The sequence below is a fragment of the Hemiscyllium ocellatum genome, chromosome 11 (assembly GCF_020745735.1).
Source record: "Hemiscyllium ocellatum isolate sHemOce1 chromosome 11, sHemOce1.pat.X.cur, whole genome shotgun sequence".
NCBI lineage: Eukaryota > Metazoa > Chordata > Chondrichthyes > Orectolobiformes > Hemiscylliidae > Hemiscyllium > Hemiscyllium ocellatum.
In genome coordinates, this window is record NC_083411.1 from 85,297,400 (window position 1) to 85,317,371 (window position 19,972).

The 19,972-nt window shown below is 39.2% G+C and overlaps 1 protein-coding gene and 1 pseudogene across 5 annotated transcripts in view; both read left to right on the forward strand.

The window, feature by feature from the left end:
• The window catches only part of LOC132820468 (transmembrane protein 33-like), a 158,353-nt gene extending 138,971 nt beyond the window's left edge, over window positions 1-19,382 (forward strand). For all 5 annotated transcript variants that reach the window (XM_060832639.1, XM_060832637.1, XM_060832640.1 and 2 more), the window contains one exon: window positions 11,975-19,382. In XM_060832639.1, the coding sequence (XP_060688622.1) occupies window positions 11,975-12,101 (127 nt within the window). In that variant the 3' untranslated portion in view covers window positions 12,102-19,382. The remainder of the gene's footprint in view (window positions 1-11,974) is intronic.
• On the forward strand, window positions 1,007-1,127 carry LOC132820563 (U6atac minor spliceosomal RNA; annotated as a pseudogene).
• Window positions 19,383-19,972: the final 590 nt, after the last annotated feature.

Sequence of the window (19,972 nt, forward strand, 5' to 3'; positions counted from 1 at the left end):
CTGTTTTTTAAGGGGATTTATAAGGGGCTCTGGTGTAGTAGTAGCAACTATACATCTGAGCCAGGAGGTCTGGATGCAAGTTTAATCTGATCCAGAAGTGTGGATTGGAAATTATTGGTGAATATCATGTGCTAAGGGTGTCCTTGCATCTCCTTAACCAGGTATTCATTTATTACTTAGTTTATTGGTAGATTTTTTCAAATTTAATGCACAAACATTCCCATATATTCTCATTATGTTAATAATTTGAATCTCATGAGCAGCGCATCAAATGTATACAAGTGTGCGTGAATAAAACTAGTTAAGGTTTCACGTGTAAGCAGATTGGACAATTTACTGCCTTTTGCACAGAGGTATATTGGTACCAGTCTTGGGTTGGTAGCTACACTATAATGGCACAAAATCAAATTCAGGACATAATTTTCATTTCATTTCACCTTGTTCTAAATAGGTGAGTGTGGAACTAATAGACAGTGGTAATGGACAATGGCATCCACCAATTACAAAAACCTAGTTTGTCCCTTTAAATTCTAGCAATACTCTACTTTTTGTGGCATTACTGGATGGCTGTTTTGGTTTTGAGCCCTTAGAATCAACATTGGTCAACATTTTTCTCATTAATATTGTGACATAGAGCTGCAAAGAACTGTTTCAGTTCTTCTCATGGAGCAGCATAAATGAATTGCACAGCTTCATACTCCCAATAGTGGGCATCGTCCTTTCCTTCAAGTAGTTGAGCAATTTTTGCTTAAAATATACAACTACCCCTGGAGTGCAGAGAAAAACTCGCTGTGTAAATACAGTGGGCTCACAAATACTTCAGATAGTTTTGATGCTTACGTAATATTTTAAGTTTAAATACAATGTGTGACATAAAGGAAAGACAATGTTTTTGTGTCTTAAATTATTCACTTGTGCTTAATAAAGTTAAACTGAGTCATGATGTTGAACTACTTACTGAATTGTATTGATGACCTATTAGACAAGTCATTACAACAGAAAAGAAACATGATATGAAAGGAGAGAATGCTAGCACTCCCCTTGATAAAGATGGAAGGGATCCTAGTGGCCTTACAACAGATGTCAGAAGTCACACAACACCAGGTTATAGTCCAACAGGTTTATTTGAAATCACAAGCTTCATCAGGGCTATAACCTGGTGTTGTGTGACTTCTGACTTTATACACCAGCATGTCCACATCATGCCTTACAACAAATGGTTAAGGCACTGCCGTCTACTTAGTGACATCTAACCCTGTTTTTCGGGGCCCCTCTTTTGATGCAGTGGTCATGTCCCTATCCCTGGACATGGAGGCCTGAGTTTAGATCCCACCTACACCAGGGGTGTGTAATAACATGTCTGAACAGGTTGGTTAGAAAAATAGTTTTTTTTTATCTTGAGGATCTCCTTAATTCTCCAACCAAAAGTTTAGAACCAAATTAATCACATTGTCTCTCATTAAGAACATAAGTAGTGACATTATATTAAGCTTGACTTTGTGATTGCTGACAAATTATGGATGCTCACTACTGTCTTGAAGAAAGTGGGCCAAAAGATTTAGCCAATCTCCACGGTTTTGATTTTCTGAAAGCAGTTTAACTCTGATGCCAAGTCAAAGGGATTACCAAACCTCCAAAGGCAGTTATGTCATTAATGAGGATGAACAGCCAATCATAATTCAGTGTTCTCACAGACACTAAATGAAGAACTTAAGAAGTGATTATTCTTTTCTTTTGAATTTTCAGATGGCAAAACAAATATCTATGATGTGTTGAAACCGAGCTTAAATCATAATAAGCCAAAAAACACTGTGTGGAAATGTTTTTGATCATAATGGTTCAATTTGGTATTCTGCACTTGAACTTGTTCTCAAGGTGCTTGGCAGTAAATTTGGTATACGTATAAAAACACTGCTCCAGTTGGGATTGCTATTATAGCTGGCCTAGTAATCCAGAGACCTAGGTAATGCTGTGTGGACCTGGGTTTAAGTCACACCACTTCCTTAAAAACTGGAGTTAAAGTCTAGTGATGACTATGAAACAATCGTTGATTGTCACAAGAACCTATTTGGGTCACTAATATCCTTCAGGGAAAGAAAACTGCCTCCTTGCCTAGTCTGGCCTCTATTCTACCAACTTTCAAAAAATGTCCAAAAAAAAAACAAACAAAGCTAAAAGAACTGGCTGGCCTCAACTAAGGTGCAGGAAAGGCCAAACACAGTCCTCTCAACCTTGCAAAGTTCTCCTTAAAAGCATCTAGGGCTAGTGCCACAATTGGGAGAGCTGTCTAACAGACTAGTCAAGCAACAACCTGACAAAGCTCAGAATCATATCTTACACACAGTATCCCAACAGCATGTCAGGGAATGTCCTGTCCTACGAAAAGGAAAGATCCATCAGAGGTAGTGACAGTGGTATACAATCTGAAGGGAGTTGCCCTATATGCTCTCACCTTATTCCAGACCCCATGAAGTCTTTTGGCATCAGGTTAAAAATAGGCAAAGAAACCACCTGCTGATTACCACTTCACCTTCAGTCTCTCCTCCATGTTGAATACCACTTGGAAGAAGCAGTGAGGATGGCAAGAGTACAGAATAAATCCTGGATGGGGCCCTCAGTATACACTGTCAAGACATGCTTAGCATCAACACGACTGACTGACTGAGCTGGTTTGGTCCTAAAGGATATAGCTGCTAGATTGGATCTGCAGCAGTGGTGAGGAAAGAGATAATTGGCCTCCCATCCATAGATGCATCTGTCTATCACAGGATTGTTAAGAGTGACTACCACACAGTCCTTACCATCACTGAATGCCCTTCCTGATGAAGGGCTTATGCCTGAAACATCGAATTTCCTGTTCCTTGGATGCTGCCTGACCTGCTGCGCTTTTCCAGCAACACACTTTCAGCTCTGATCTCCAGCGTCTGCAGACCTCACTTTCTCCCTGAATGCCCTACTACCAATATCTTGGGGTTGTCATTAATTAGAAAATGAGCTGGATGAGCCAAGTAAATAGAGCAGGTTAGAGATTAGGAATTCTACAGCATCTAACTCAACCCCTGTCTTCATATTGAGAATACCCTCCATCATGTTATGTCACACAATCACCATGTGCAATGTGACAACTTCAACTAGATCTAACAACTCCAGACTGTGCATCCATGAGACACTGGGCTATCAGCAGAACACTACTCCAACACAGTCTGCACCTCATGACCAGGTAGATCACTCACTCTACTGTTATTATCAAGCCAGAGGATCAACCTTGTTTCAAGGAAGTATGCAGGAGTGCCAAGAGCACACAAGACATCAAGCTACTTGTGTGCCAAACAGCAGAATCAACAAGTGATAGAGCTAAATTCAGTTTGGATAAATACGAGGTATTACATGTTGACATAACAAGCCAGGGCAGGATTTGTACAATTAATGGTAGGGCTTTGAGTAGTGCTGTAGAACAGGGGAACCTAGGGGTTCAAACGCATAATTCGTTGAAATTTGCGTCATGTTTAGGGTGGTTAAAAAGCAATTAACATGCTTGCCTTAATTGTTCAGTCCTTTGAGTTTAGGAGTTGGGAAGTTATATTGAGGTTGTATAGGACATTAGTGAGGACTCTTCTGAAGTACGGTGTCCAGTTCTGATCACCCTGTTACAGAAAGGATATTATTATGATAGAGATGGTTCAGAAGTGATTTACTAGGATGTTGCCTGTTATGGAAGTTTGAATTATAATGAAAGGCTGGATAGACTGGGACTTATTTCACTAGAGCATAGGAGTTGAGAGGTGACCTTATTAGATAGGATTAATGGAGGTGTCTTTTCCCTCAGATGGGGAATTTCAAGGCTAGGGGGCATACTTCTAAGGTGAGGTGAGAGAGATTTAAAGAAGACATGAGCAAATATTTTACACAAGGATGGTTCGTGCGTGGAATGAACTTCTCGAAGAAGTGGGATGCTTGGGCACAGTTACAACATTTAAAATAATTTAGATAAGTAGATAAATAGGAAAGATTTGGAGGGATATGGACCAGGAATAGGCAGGTGCGACTAGCTTGGTTTGGGATTATGGTTGACATAGATTGGTTGGGCAGAAGGGTCTGTTTCCATGCTGTGTGACCCTTTGACTGTATAAGTAATTCCACAACCAACGAATCCGATCTATCCTCTGTGATCGTGCAACATTCACTCATGAATGGTAGTTTTAAACAATTCACTGGAGGGAAGGGTGAAGAGAGGGGAGCGTATTCAGTGCTTGGAGTCATACTAACCCAAAGGACAATGTTTGTGCCTGTTGGAGAAAACTCATCTCAGCTCTACGATATCTCTGCTGGAGTTAAATTTAACATCCAACATCTTCAGCTGTTTCATTGATGACCTTCCCATCATAGTAAGGCCAGAAGTGGGGATGTTTGTTCATGATTGCATAATATTCAACACTGTTCACAACATTGAAATAGCCCATATGCAAATATATAAAAACACGTTTGGACTGACAAGTGGCAAATAACATTTGCGCGGCACAGATGTCATGCAATGACCGTCTCCAACAATAGAAAATCTAACCATCACTCCTTTACATTTGCAAGCACTATCATCGCTGAATGCCCCACTAATGACATCATGGTGGTTAACATTAATTAGAAAATGAGCTGCATGAGCCACATAAATACTGTGGCTACGAAAACAGGTCAAAGACTAGGAGTTCTATAGCATGTAACTCAACTGCTGACAACTAAAAGCCCATCCAGTATCTACAAGGTACAAATCAGAGTATGATAGGATAGTCCCTAGCAGCTTAGCACTTGGCTTAGATAGGAGCAGTTCCAACAACACTCCAGAATCTTGACACCATGTCAGACAAAGTAATGCTATTCCTCATGAAGAGCTTATGCCTGAAATGTCGATTTTTCCTGCTCGCCGGATGCTGCCTGACCTGCTGTGCTTTTCCAGCACCACACTCTAGACAAAGTAATGCCTTTGATTGGCAACACATTCACACAAAACATTCAATCCCTCCATCACTGATCTTCAACTGCAGCACTGTGTACCATCTAGAGGAAACACTGCAGAAATTCATCAAGGCTCTTTAGATAGAACGTGACCACCACTATCCAGAATGAGACAGGCAGCAGATACATGGGGACACCACCACCTGCTAGCTTTCCTACAAGCTATGCCTTAGTGGTGTTCCGCAAGGATTGGTTCTGGGACCTTTGCTGTTTGTGATTTTTATCAATGACTTGGATGAGGAAGTGGATGTGTGGGTCAGTAAGTTTGCCGATGACATGAAGGTTAGTGGAGTTGTGGATTGTGTGCAGGGCTGTTGTAGGTTGCAACATGACAGGATGCCAAACTGGGCTGATAAGTGGCAGGTGCAGAATATAGGGTTAAATGCAGGATTCTTGCCAGTGTGGAGGAACAGAGGAATCTTGGGATCCATGTCCATAGATCCCTCAACGTTGCCACCCAGGTTGATAAGGTCGTTAAGAAAGCGGATGGTGTGTTTGCTTTCATTAGCAAGGGTATTGAGTTTAAGAGCTGTGAGGTTATGCTGCAGCTCTATAGAGCCCTAGTTAGACCATACTTGGAATATTGTGTTCAGTTCTGGTTGCCTCATTATAGGAAAGATGTGGAAGCTTTAGAGAGGGTGCAGTGGAGATTTACCAGGATGCTGCCTGGACTGGAGGCTTGTCTTATGAAGAAAGGTTGAGGGAGCTAAGGCTTTTTTCATTGGAGCAAAGAAGGATGAGAGGTGACTTGATAGACTTGTACAGGTTATTGAGAGCATACATATAGTGGGTAGACAGAGACTTTTATCCATGACGGAAATGTCTTCTAAAAGGGGGCATAATTTTAAGGTAATTGGAGGAAGGTTTAGGGGAGATGTCAGAGTTCAGTTCTTTATTCAGAGTGTTGGGTACTTGGAATGCACTGCCAGCAGTGGTGGCAGAGTCAGATACGTTAGGGACATTTAAGCACCTCTTGGATAGGCACGTAGAAGTTAGTACAGTGAAAGGTATGTAGGTTAGTCTGATCTTAGAGTAGGTTAAAAGTCTGGCACAACATCGAGGGCCAAAGAACCTGTACTGTTTCTATGTTCTGTGTTCATCCTGGCTTAAAAATGTATTGCCATTCCTTCAGTGTTGCTGGAAATCCTAGTACTCCTTTCCTTAATTGCATTGTGGATCTACCTACACCAAACGGCTGCAGCGGTTCAAGAAAGCAGCTCACCAAAGGCAGATGTAATGGGTAACAAAGTTATTACAATTAAATTTTATACGGCGAGCAAACCTACACCCTAAACCTCAACCTCAGCTACAAACCTTCACAAACCTTGCATTTTATACATATTTATACCATGTCCCAGCTCGCAACAATCACACGACCTTCCAAAGTGATTTTTTTGAAATTCCAGTCGACAAGATAAATGGCAGATGGAGTTTAATTTAGATAAATGAGAGATACTGCATTTTGGGAAAGCAAATCTTAGCAGGACTTATACACTTAATGGTCAGGTCCTAGGGAGTGTTGATGAACAGAGGCCTTGGAGTGCAGATTCATAACTCCTTGCAAGTGGAGTTGCTGGGAGATAGGATCATGAAGAAGGCGTTTGGTATGCTTTCCTTTATTGGTCAGAGTATTGAGTACAGGAGTTGGGTGCTCATGTTGCAGCTGTACAGGTCATTGGTTAGGCCACTGTTCGAATATTGCGTGCAATTCTGGTCTCCTTCCTATCGGAAAGATGTTGTGAAACTTGAAAGGGTTCAGAAAAGATTTCCAAGGATGTTGCTAGGATTGGAGGATTTGAGCTATAGGGCTGTTTTCTCTGGAGCTGAGGCTGAGGGGTGACCTTAGAGCTTTACACAATAATGGGGAGCATGGATAGGATAAATAGACAAAACCTTTTCCCTTGGGGGAGTCCAGAACTAGAGGGCATAGGTTTAGGGTGAGAGGGGAAAGATATAAAAGAGACCTAAGGGGCACCTTTTTCACGCAGAGGGTAGTATGTGTATGGAATGAGCTGCCAGAGGAAGTGATGGAGGATGGTACAATTGCAATATTTAAAAGGCATTTGGTTAGGTATATGAATAGGAAGGGTTTGGAGGGATAGGGGCCGGGTGGTGGGAGGTGGGACTAGATTGGGTTGGGATATCTGGTCGACATGGACGGGTTGGACCGAAGGGTCTGTTTCCGTGCTGTACGTTTCTATGACTCTATATAAGTTTTACAAAGGTTTTTACAGCAAGGCTAAATGAAAAAAATGAAAGGTTTTGCCAATTCACTGATTTCATACCAGTTAGATTCTGCTGATCTTCAACAGTATTTCCTCTGGAGCAGTGCAGAGTGACTGAAAGCAACTTCTTGATTTCTATATTATTTTCTTCACATAAGTACTCTTAGTAGTTCCTATCAGTTTAAATGAGATAATGAGCATGTATTGGACAGCTTCTCTATCTTTACAGTATTGGCAAATTTCTATAATATGGAATGAGACCATTGGCCCAGTGTGCCTGTGCTGCCTCTGGATGAATTATCCACTTTCTAATATACCCCTGCTAGTATGTGTATGAATATCAACTGAAAACGTTTATGGATTCTGCATCCATCATTGTTTTTGGTAGGCTGTTCCATGATTTTTCAATTTCCTGCATTAAAACAATCTTGGCCTTTGCCCTTTTGATTATAATCTTAAATGTATACCTCTGATTACTGACCAGTAAAATATTTTTCCCACAGTTACAATGTCAAAACATTTAATAATTTTGAAATATTGGATGTCATGTTCCCAATTAAAGAAAACATTTTTTTAAAAAATTAAATTATTTGCAGTTGAAGGATGCTAGTTTACGTCTGTTAACATTAATGACTGCTACCAAAGACTGGAGGACTAATACTTTTACCCCTGATTGTCTATCTGTCAGCAATATATCTTAAAAGCTAATTGACAAGTTTCAATTAAACATGGTATATGGATAGGAAGAACTAATTCCTTTTTTTGGTGAAAGTTATAGATTGGAGTATAGATCCTGGATGTTTTCAAAGAATTCGCCGACGGGGAAAAAGTTAGATTTTTTTCAGAATGTTTTGGGTTCTTTTATTTAGAATATGATCTGTTTTGGAATGCCATAGATTGTCTTGTCTGCTGTGGTGCACTTTGTCACAGTTGTAAAAACTTGAGCAGAGTTTTCAAAGCAGCCTGTTAGTCATAGGTTTGTTCAGAGCCTCCTTAGTGGAGTTTTCTCAATTTTACAGAGTACCAATGAAGCAGGACTAAGGACCTAGGAAGAGCTGAATAATGTTAAAATGTATAGCTTGCCAGAATTTTCAAAAAATGTTTTAATTTGCTTTTTAATTAATTTGTGTTTCTGTATGTGTACCCAAGAACACACTGAGCAGCTACGTGAAATTAGGGTTATTACTTTCTTATCTTCAACATTTTACGATATATCCTCAGGTTAGTGTTGAGTCTAAAATTATTTTAAAATTAAATTTATTAATTTATATTTTCTATTCTTTTTGTTTAATTCTTAGCTTTATAATGTTTCAGTATTCCTGCTATCAATAAATCCTATTTTGAATTGACAAAGTGTAAAGAGTATACATAATAAATTCTTTGCTTTGTTAGCTTAGTACTTAGAAACATTACTTTGATTCAGTACAAGATGTTAACCACTTTGAGAAATTATTTAAAATGAATGGTATCTCCCATTAACTGGAGGAAAGTGAAAATATTGTGTACGAAACTGTATAGATGTCGAAACCCAACTGTCAAAGCTAATAGAACTGAATCCCTACGACTGGAACCGAAGTAAATGTTGTGTGTAATGTGTACTGATGCACCTTGTCAGCCAATCGGAATTATACAATAGCCTAGGGTGCAATCAAATTTTCATTAAATGTCAAAAAAAATTCTTTCTAACCCAATTGTCTGAGCTGGGCTTCAGCAGCTCCTACTGTCTTGTTGCTTTGAGTGTCTGCATTCACCATTGCCCATCTGCCTATTGATTGGTAGGAAGCCCAGAATGGGAATTCCATCTCATTAATCATGTCACAGAACAGGGATTAAGACAAGTCTTTGGTTTAAGCTGCACAGCATCTGACCATTGCCCATCAGTGCAGTTGATAGCTGATGATATGCAAAGAATGCCTGAAGCCCCATGAGGTCATCTGCCAGCAGAACTTCTGAACAGCCTTCCTTCACGACTTGGCAAGTGCAGCCAGATAACATTGTTTTTATCACCGAAGGCCAAAATAGGAACATGCATAAAATGTTAACTGGAATTGTCAATATGCTTCTGGCTAAAAAAAATTTCTTTGTGATTAGCTCTATGGTTGAAACTATGAAAACTGGAATAATCTGTTTTTTCCTTGCCAGGCTTATGAATATAATTCTAATTATACTTATCTTTATACAATAAAATGTTTTGGATTTCAAAAATTAAATGACTGATTTTAATAGTGCAGGAAGATGCTCGTGCTTGTAGGTAGACACTGGCAGCTTTCCAAGCCTAACACACCTTAACACAGGATTACTATTCTTCAAAAGCAATTTGCATTAAATACAAATTTTACTAATACTGAGGAAAGAATACTGTATCTTGTCAATTATCATATGTATATGGCAAAATAGCATCATTGCCATACAGGGACTACATTCCAAGCAAAGAAAGTCCATAAACAATGTCTTGGAAGCATTCCAATATTTTGGCAACCCTACCTTCATGTTCAAAGGCTGTATTCATAATGCTGTTCCCTTTCTTTTCAACCTGCTAGTCTTGGCTTAATTCAGCCGTTATTTTAAAACCTGAAAGAGAATGGGCAGAAAAGTGTAATGAATGGAAACTATTCTAGGAAAAGCTGAGAAGTGAAACTTGTGTGTTTACTTCAGTTAAAAAGGACTGTTTTCCATTTGAAGAAAGTGATTGATGTCACAGAGGTTTTTACACTTAGATACCTCTGAGATGCATTGAATAACTTATTCTTAATTTTACATTATGATTTATTCTAATACTCATTTTGGGACCTCAGTCAATATGTTTACACGTATGCATAGGCTGTTTCAAAATTTATAAGCATAAATGTGCCTTCATCAAGCTGCTTTTCTTATATCCACTGCTTTATTGATTGAAGCTGTCATGGAGCAATGAATCCTTTGATTGCATTCTAAATGCAACAACCATTAATGTGTTTGCTGTCATTGGAAATTCTGAGTATGAATATAGCAGGGAGTTGGGGTGTTGGTAATAAAATAAATCCATTAATGGAAGTAAATGTATTGAACATCAGGTGAATGTATTTTTACAATTCTCTTTTTCATGTTGCAAGAACTCATGGTTTTCTTGGTAGATTGCTAACTTGTGTGGTAACAGATAAGGTTAATTTGACATTAAAATCTCCATGATTTGTGTTTTCATGTTAAATTGGCAGTGAAAGAATTTAATATTAAATTTTCAAGTGAACAGATGGAACACTGTTTTCTTTGCTTTAACCCTCAGCTTCTCTCGTTTTAGAAATCATATTTTCCAAAATGTGCTTTCATTAAATTTCTTACTACATTCTAGCAGAATAATGAACTTCTATTAATATAATTCAGCTAAGCTCATGCTATTTGTTTAAAATTCTGCCTGTAGATTATTGCGCACCATTCCAGTTAGTTCTTTCAAACAACAGATCATATTGAGCCTTAGAAACAGACAGGCAACTTGCTCCTGGCCATCTGGCAGTACTATTGTTTCGTTGTCTTGTATAAGATAGTCAAAGGGCTCACTGTCCCTCAAATTTTGTTATTTTTACATATTGCTTTCTCGTCTATTGAAAGTAAGAATACGCCATGTGAGGAATTTTCGACTTGAGTCAATCAGTACAAATCAAATAAATTGCATAAGTACCTGTTCTGTCTTTGTGAGATATGAAACTAATAGTTTGGGAGGAGGTGTTGTTGTTAAAATATCTGCTTGTGAAAGATGTCCATTATTAATGAACAAATTGATCAGTTGCTTGTGGCATGGAAGAGATATACATGAATTGTGAATTATCATAAGTTACTGAACAAATAGTGCCACACTTTTAGCTTCACAAAATTGCATTTATCCTCCTTGTGACTTTCATGAGGTTTTCACATTGATTTTTCTCCTCTGTATAGTTTCTAACACAACACCTAATATCTCCCATTAATTTGGGATGCTTATCTCTAGCCAACAGGAAGAGTACACAACCCATTGATGTTTTTCCCTCCATTTTATCCTTCATAACACCAAAGCCTGGATTGGTTATTTAGACAGAGAAAGGAATCAAGCTTGAATAGTTACCTCGTTTTGAACAATCTTGTGTGATAACTTTACCTGTTAATATAACTGCTACACGCCACATGGAATCCCATTGGTAGCTCTGCAGGTTACTTCTGTTTTGTGAACCTGGAGAGCTACCAACTTCTGTTTTGTGAATCATTCTAATCTAGTTTATTTGTCTAATTAATGTAAAGTTAATTAAGGTTAGAGGTTCAACCAAATGCTTATGACTTTAGAACATGGAACATCTTGGACAATGGCTAAATGTATTATAGAATATTTGATTTTGCTGATCGACATCTACAACACATGACATCTGGTCCTACCTTATAATAAATAGCTTTATAATGCAGGTTATTATCATAAATGTAAATCTGTTACAACATTTGATCATTGGTAGTGTGACTGTGAGTGAGATCATAAATCCTTGTACTAGTCAATAATGTACCTAGAGGATGCTTTATGATGATTTATTAAATATTTTAATTTTCCACATTAATTTAATCAGCATAGCTCAAAATGACATTCTACATTAGATGAACAGACTTGAGTAGAAAAAACAACTGCTCAATATAAAATGGGTAGCCCTTTGATTTATTACCAGGCTATGAATACTTTGTTTACACAGCAAATATGCGATGTGTTGTGATCTGAAGGAGCTAACTGGCTTTCTACTTTTTATTAACAGGACATTGTTTTATGAGCTTCGAGTGGCAATGGAGCAGATGACAGCCAGACCTTCCTGTCCAACCTTTATCCGAAGTGCATGTCACAAAGCTATAAAGCTCATCTGCAAGCTTGCTCCAGGGTCATAGAATTTTTACATTTTTTCTCAGCATAAGATTATGTGCAAATGGTGGAATTTGTTACAATTTTGAATTCTGTAGTACATTCCTATAGTTTATGTTCAATATCACATTTGTATTTTTTTTAATGGAACGATGTCAGAAACTTATTTTGGTACATGTTATTTCCATCACAGAAGTAAATTTATTTTTGATTGTTGGGTGACAAGAATGTATATTACATGATGGAGTCACATGGTTTACTTTAAATACTGTCTGCAAAATGTAGGTTTGTGGGAAAACAAACATTGATCTCCAACTGTCTACATATCAGATTAATACTTAACCATTCATTATTTTGCTTTATTGTTTTGTATGATACATACAGTTGTAACCCTAATATGGATAGTCTTCTAACATCTTTTCTCCATGTGGAAAATGACGATTGTTGAAGAGGTACAAGAAAATAGTTTATCGTAAAGAAATGGGTATTTGACTTTGGATCCACAATATCATAAAACAGTACAGCACAGAAATTGGCCCTTCGGCCCAACGTCTCTGCACTGACCATGATGCCATTCAAAACTAATCCCACCTGCTTGCACATGATCCATATCCTTCAGTTCCCTGCCTGTTCATGTGTCTGTCCAAATGCCTCTTAATCATTGCTATTGTATCAAATTCTACCACTTTCCCTGGCAGAATGTTCCAGGCACTGACCATCCTCTGCATTTAAAAGAAAGATTGCCTTGCACATCTCCTGGGAACCTCTGACTATCCATGCTTGTCATGATTTTATGTGTTTCTATCACGTTGACCCTCAGCCTCCCATCCTGTCATGAAAACAACCCAGTTTGTCCAACTTCTCCTTATAGCCAATACACTCCAATCCAGACAACATCCTGGTAAACCTCTTTTGCACCTCTACAACCTTTCTATAGTGTGGCAGCTGGAACTATAGACAACACTTCCAAACATAGTCTAACTAAAGTTTTGTACAGCTGCAACATGACTTACCAACGTTTATATTTAATTCCCCGACTGATGAAGGCCAGCATGCCGTACATCTCTTTACTATCTTACCCACATGTTGACCCTTTTCAGGGAGCTATGGACTTGCACCCCAAGATCCCTCTGTATATCAGTGTTCTTGAGGGTCTTGCATTTACTGTATAAACTATACATCACAATGTGTACTATATGCATCAAAATGCATATTTGATGCTGAATCAGTGTAATTCCTCATTAAAAGTTACATGCTATGACAAAGATGTACATAATTCAGAAAGTATTGGTCAAATAACTAAATTATTAATTTAAAATCTGCATAAGTTAGTTGCTCAATGTCTGTTCATTGTTTGTCAACTCCTTCCATCTTTATGGTACAAATGACTTTCATTTTGTCAACATATGTCTTCAGGTACTAATAACTTGAAGTTTTTGCTTAATATTAATAATCTGATGAATTTAGTAACCCCTGTACTTTGTAAAAATACTCCAAAAGCTTTTGCAGGGCAATGGCACCACTACTGTGACGTGGTAGCTCCCAGATACACTGGGAGCATCACTTCTGATTTGCAAGGTTAGCAAACTAGGTGAGAAAGTATGTTAAAGGTTACTTTTTTGTAAGCTGCCTTTGCAAAACTGCCACCACTCTTAATTTGCAATTCAAATATTTATTGGATGTAAGAGCTTTTGTAAATAAATTGGATGCCTAGCCATATGAAGATTGAGCACGTTCCTGCTAATGTACACTGTAGAACTAATACTGTGTTGAGCATGCACCTGACTTAATACTAGTGCTTACAGTAGCTACTATCAAGCCAATCAGTTAGTAAAGTAAAAGCAAAATTTTGTGAATGTTGAAATCTCAACTAAAAAGAAAATGCTGGAAGCTTTCAGAAAGTCAGATAGCATTTGTGAAGTTTGATGCCTGAAGAGTTACCACTGAACTCCTGACCTACTAATGTTTGCAGCATATCTTGTTTCTATTTCCATCAATAACTGCTACAAAATTGTCAGTACTCTGCAGTTACAAGGTTAACAAGAAGAATCAGTTAAATACTGGATTCAATTTTTCAAAAAAACCTAAATCTTCTCAAAACACATGCAATGGATACTAGAAACGGGACAGAATTTATTGTAACTGACCCAGGTCCAGCTCACCAATTGGAGAACCAGTGGTAACCTACACCACTTCTAAGTCACCTCTCCAACCAAATAAGGGCCTATCGCTATTACTCCACCAGCCAGCATAACCTTTCCCTGGGATTTTATACTCCACGGTGGAAATACCACCTACTAAGAGAGATTGGCCTTTTAAAGGCTAGCAGCTCTCCCTTACCAGTGCTATGACTGTGATCGTGGAATACCTGGACTCAGGTGACCAGGGGTGGGTAAATGATTTAAGGAGAGGGGATGATGCAAAAGGTTTGGAAACAAAGGTAGAGTGTTAAGTATAAGCTTCCCCAAGCCCTTCCCAAAGCAGGTACCCATGATCAGGCACTAAGTGCCTTTGCAAGAGAGAACCATACAAGCAGACATGGTCTTTGGAAGGCAAGTGAAAGTTATGTTGCTTATATTTAATCCCTAAGCTATGACTAAACTCTGGTGGGTTCAGGGATAATTGGTATGAATTGCTATCATCGATATCCTATCAGAGGTAGGTGAGTTTCTTCAGTTGTCTCCCACTCAGTTGTAGGAGATTTTCCCACCACTCTCTTATGGTTTCGTGTACCCAGACAGCATTTTCCTGCTACAATTGGTTACACTAAATCCAGATCATAGTCTCATACAATCAAATTTTCTCACAATATCTGCTACACCCTGGCTGAGATCCCTTTTGGTGCAGCTTCTAATCTGGCTGCATATAGATCTGATTATTGTTCAGTCTGCTGGGAAATGTTTTGGCCAAAACTAAGATATGAAGCTGTTATGTGCATGGACATACCTGCTGGCAGTTTGGTGTAATTGTGCTATGTTTACTTCCCCTTCTCTTTTTTTTGACTTTGTATAAATTGCCAAGTTCTCCCCTCCTTCAAAGTTGTTAGAGTTAATTTTAAAAAGAAATAAAATTAATCATGGAGTCTTAACAAAATAATTCCAGGATTTGACCACAGGAATTACACATTTAAGTCATGGTCTCACTGTGTTCTGTGGGGTTTTTTTGTCATCATGGGTTGAATGCTAGGTGAAAAATGCTGCAGAGTTCATTAACGAAAGGAGAAAGGGACTTGAGAGCAAAGCCAAACTCAAAGTACTTGCATTTTGCACATGCAAAAAAAATTCTTTATCTCAGCCAATTCATTGGAGGATATGCCAAATCGGAAGCTGGCCACTTTCTCATAGGAAAGGGGCAAATGTCAGCTGATAAGTCACAGTAGGCCACACTTGTATATTTCCTACTCTTTCAAAAAGAAAATTGCAAATCCCTGACAGCGGGTCACTATATGATTATTCTGTCTGAAAATGAGTAGTATTTGTATTAAATTTTGCATAAATCCACTGAGCAATCATAAAAAATTTGGGACAATTTAAAAATTTTGCAAGAACATGTCAGTTATTACTTACTTGAACATGACAGCCATGCACTGCCAGAGGAGGTGTGATCTATCGCAAGATTTGGTGACAGTTTCATGTCCTGCAAGAAGACTTGCAGACCAGAAAGCCAAGTAGACAGCAGATGGCTCTCAATTCTAATGGCCGTACAGGTCACCATGATCCTGAATTGTTTTGTTGGTGACCTATTTCAGGAGTCTGAAACTGACCTGTCTAGTATATTGCAGTCAGCATCACAAGGATGCATCCAAGAAGTCATCAATGGCCTTTTTGCCAGGGTGGACCAGTTTAGCTCCGTTCTGTCTTGGACATTGAGGGTGATAGGTTCGGCTTCAGATGCTGGCATTCCACAAGTACACAACATGGACAGCTGTACACATATTAACAAGAGCACAAACCCAGAGTACAGACAAATATTTTAACTAGAAGGGGTAACAACTCCTCTGTGCCCATCACAAGAGGTTTCTGCATGTATGCAAATATTAGGTCTGTGAATCAGAGCTGCCATGAATGTTCTCACTAACCTCATCAGGTGTGTGGTTGGACACCGTGAGTTAAGGATTGCAACCTAAGTAGAAGGGCGCTTATATCAGTCACAATCAGAAGTCCAGAGAGTGTACAAAATTTGCCATCAGACAAGGACGTGAGTTAAAGATGAGGGAAGTGTCTTCTGCAAATTGCATCGTCCCGAGTTTGGCAAAGAGAAGATAATGGGGAAGAGGAAAAATTTCAAAAGGGGGAAGATAGTGAAAGGGAAGGCCCACTAGAGGGATCCTGGAGTCAAGGCAGCCAACAATATCCTAGAGGGAATAAGGAAACCGTGCAGATCACCATCACGGTCAAGATTTGCTGATACATGTGGGCTTCACGTGATGGGAGACTTCCAATAATGTGATGGCTGATCCGGAAGACAGAGGAGGGAGCTGGAGACAAGGGAAGGGGTTTGGAACTATTGCGTGCACCCATATATGTGGATTGATGAGGAACTGTGGTCAGCTGGCAAATGACAAATGAATGCGGCTGACCGCAGTTGTGCACATATCCACTCATGGTTCAACACATTATGATCGGGGTGTTGGTATGCTGGTCATGGCATTGACTGCAGGTTTCAGGAGGCCTGAGCTACTAATTTTTTAAAAAAGGAATATTGATGTAGATGGTTGAGAATTTTTCCACAAAGATTTTAGTTTCACTGAAAGCATCTGTTTGTATCTTGCTCTGCATAACACTTACCTAAGTATCATAGTGTCTTGGTGCTCCTATCCCACCTATGTACATGTGGTGCTTACTGAGGTTGCTCACTCTCACAAGGCAAGTAGGAGCTTATATTGCTTCAGAGAATGCAGCAAGAGCGCTACTTGTCTTCCATTGCAGACCTGTCCAAATGCTCAGTCCCAAAGGGAAATTCCTGAGGTCTGTCCTATGGAATGTTCTAAATACTGCTTTTCTGTAGTGCACCCCCAGTCTCTTCCAGAAGTAACTGTTTTTGACACCTCCTCCTGGACTCTGGTGCTATACCCTTCACTGAGTGCTCCCCACTCTTATGTCAGTAAAACCCACCAGAATGCGGGTCTCTTAGTTGAATCCTTGAAAGTTAGTGACAGCGGACCCTCAGACACATACCTGGAATAAGTGGATTGCTTTATGAGGAAAGGTTAGATGGTTAGGTCTGTATCCTCCAGAATTTAGAACAGTCTGAATGACTTAAGTGAAACATGTAAAGTCATGAGGGATGTTGAAAGAGTATTTCTTCTGAAGACTCTCCTCACTTGAGTTTAGAATACTGAGAGGATGTTTCCCCTCATAGGAGAGTCTAAGACCAGAGGCCATAGTCTCAGAATAAAGGTGTGCCAATTTAAGAATTTCTTCTGAGGGTTGAGAATCTTTGGAACTCTCTCCCACAGAGAGCTCTGGGGGCAGAGACATTGTCTATGTTTAAGGCCAAAATAGATTTTTGATCAGTAACGGACTTAAAAAGGGGAAGGCAGGAAAGTGAGGAATATTGGATAAGCTATAATCCTATTGAATGGCAAAGAAGGCTTGAGGGGCTGAACAGCCTATTCACATTATAATTCCTTATGATCTTGTGGAGAGAATCTTGAACTAGGAGCCTTCGTTTAAAAGTAAAGGAGTTGCCCATTTAAGACAGATGTGGAGGAAACATTTTTGTCTTGGAGGGTTGAGTCTTTGAAATACCCTTTCTGAAAAGGTGGTGAATGCAATATCCAAATATTTCAAGGCAGAGGTAAATAGATTCTTGGTTACCAAGGTGATGAACAATTATTGGTGGTATGCAGGAATGTGAATTTGAGGTTAAATTCAAATCAGCCAATTGAATGGTCGAGCAGGCTTGAAGGGCCAAGTGGCTAACTGTTGTTACTTTTTAATATTTGTGTAATTGTGCTTTATTTCTGCAAGTCCATAGCTGTGAGAGAGCTCAGAACAGGCAATCATGAAGAGGAGCCCTGTCCCGTGTCCCCTTTCTTAGTAGCCACGCCTGAACAGGGACTCCCACTAGTCAGTGACCAGTTGTATCCTGAAAACATTCATAGCTTGAAGTCATCCCTCAGCATAATGGCCAACAAGCCATCCTTCTCCCAGTTGCACATGCCATGGTGATGATAGAACATGGCATGTGCAAAGCCTGATGGAGAACCTGCCATCTTGCAAACATTCTTTTGTGGAATCATGCTAACGATGTTGCTTTCACCTTAACTGCTGTGATCTCTTTCCAATTTGGGTTTGGGTTCCACTGTTGGACTTGGCAAATTATCTGGCGTTGTGGGCCCTCTCCTCCTCAAAGGAAAAGAGTGAAATGGTGATCTGTAGGCTCATTGAGGAATGGTAGTTGGAGATGCCTGCAAGGTGTCTCCAATTTATCTTCCTCAATGTCCATATGGCGCGTTATTTGTTTTCCTTTGACCAAAGACCCATGCTGCACATAAAATGTGGAGATCCTCTTATCACAGTGCAAACATTCACTGAAATACTTGCACTGTATCTAGTTCCACTGTTGTTGGCCTGAAGGATTGAACACCTCTGCTACCATCATTCATACTAGCTTATGAAACTAAAATGTGACCTGGACTCCAGGAGGAACCAGACATCCCATGAACACCTGCTGCAGCAAGGTCTCCAGATGGTGCTATTTCCCCTGCATGGGCTGCTAGTGAATTAAAGAGGTCTCTCCTTGGCTGGTGCCCCACATCCATTTGAGAGCCTTCCCAAGGTATGACCACCAACTACTCTAAGGTTGCTGTCCCCCCATGGTCTTCTATCCAGACATTCCCCCCTTACCCCAATCCCCACCCTGACTGATGCCCAAAAACTTACAAATTTCTGATCTGTCACAGCTCACCTTCTCACTACCCAAATGCAAAGTTGGTTAACTGTGGAAAGACTCTAGGGTAGTTGTCCTTCCCTTGGGCAGGCTTTCCTCCCAATGTTTTAGTCACAAGCTCAGAGACCATGGCACCCCATATAACTCAGCCCAAAAATACAGTGCAAAATGTGTTCAGAGAGAGGCATCATTTCAAAAGTCAAGAACAGGCTCAATTCACTTTTCAATGAAAATCCTGCCCCATATTTCAGTACCTGACAAATATAACTAATGGGTTGCTGAAAGTCATGCTAGTGCAATAATACATGTGATCATTAAAACTGGAAATAAATTCCTAGTTATTCAACAGTTAGACTGACATTAATTCCCTTGTCGTGGATTATGCACAGGGCCTAGATAATTTACAATTATTTCAGAGGAACATCATGCTTTTCCTTTTTTTTTGCATGACAAATACAAGGAATATTCATCTTCCAGTTTACTGTTTTCCACTGTACAGAAGCTGCCATTCTTTAATTCCATAGCATAGATCATCAGATCAATGCTGCTGAAAACACTAAATACACAGAATTTAATATATAATTTGTTGTATGGCATGAAGAGCAATATCAAGTCTGCAGTGCAACAAATGTTGTTAGGTTAGAACTCATTATTGTTCTTAATTTAATTGTAGTGCTGAAACTAAAATCATCATAGTTCTGTATTTCAGTAGTGTTGAAACTGTGTGAAGGTTAAAACCACACAGAAGGTGGAATATATAATTCCAGATGTATCCTTTAGATATTTTTAACTAGTGGTCTTTTGTTTTCCAGTGTCAGGAGACAGATTAGATATAAAGAGCATTAAAAAAACTATGTTTAATTAAAAAAAATTCAATGTTTTTTTTAAAATGTTGCAACAAGCAATAATGAATGACCACCAATAGTAAGTTGCCTATACCTTGTCCATCATGAGTTTGTTCATGGAAATATTCATATTTCCATCAAACATTTATTACTCCCCA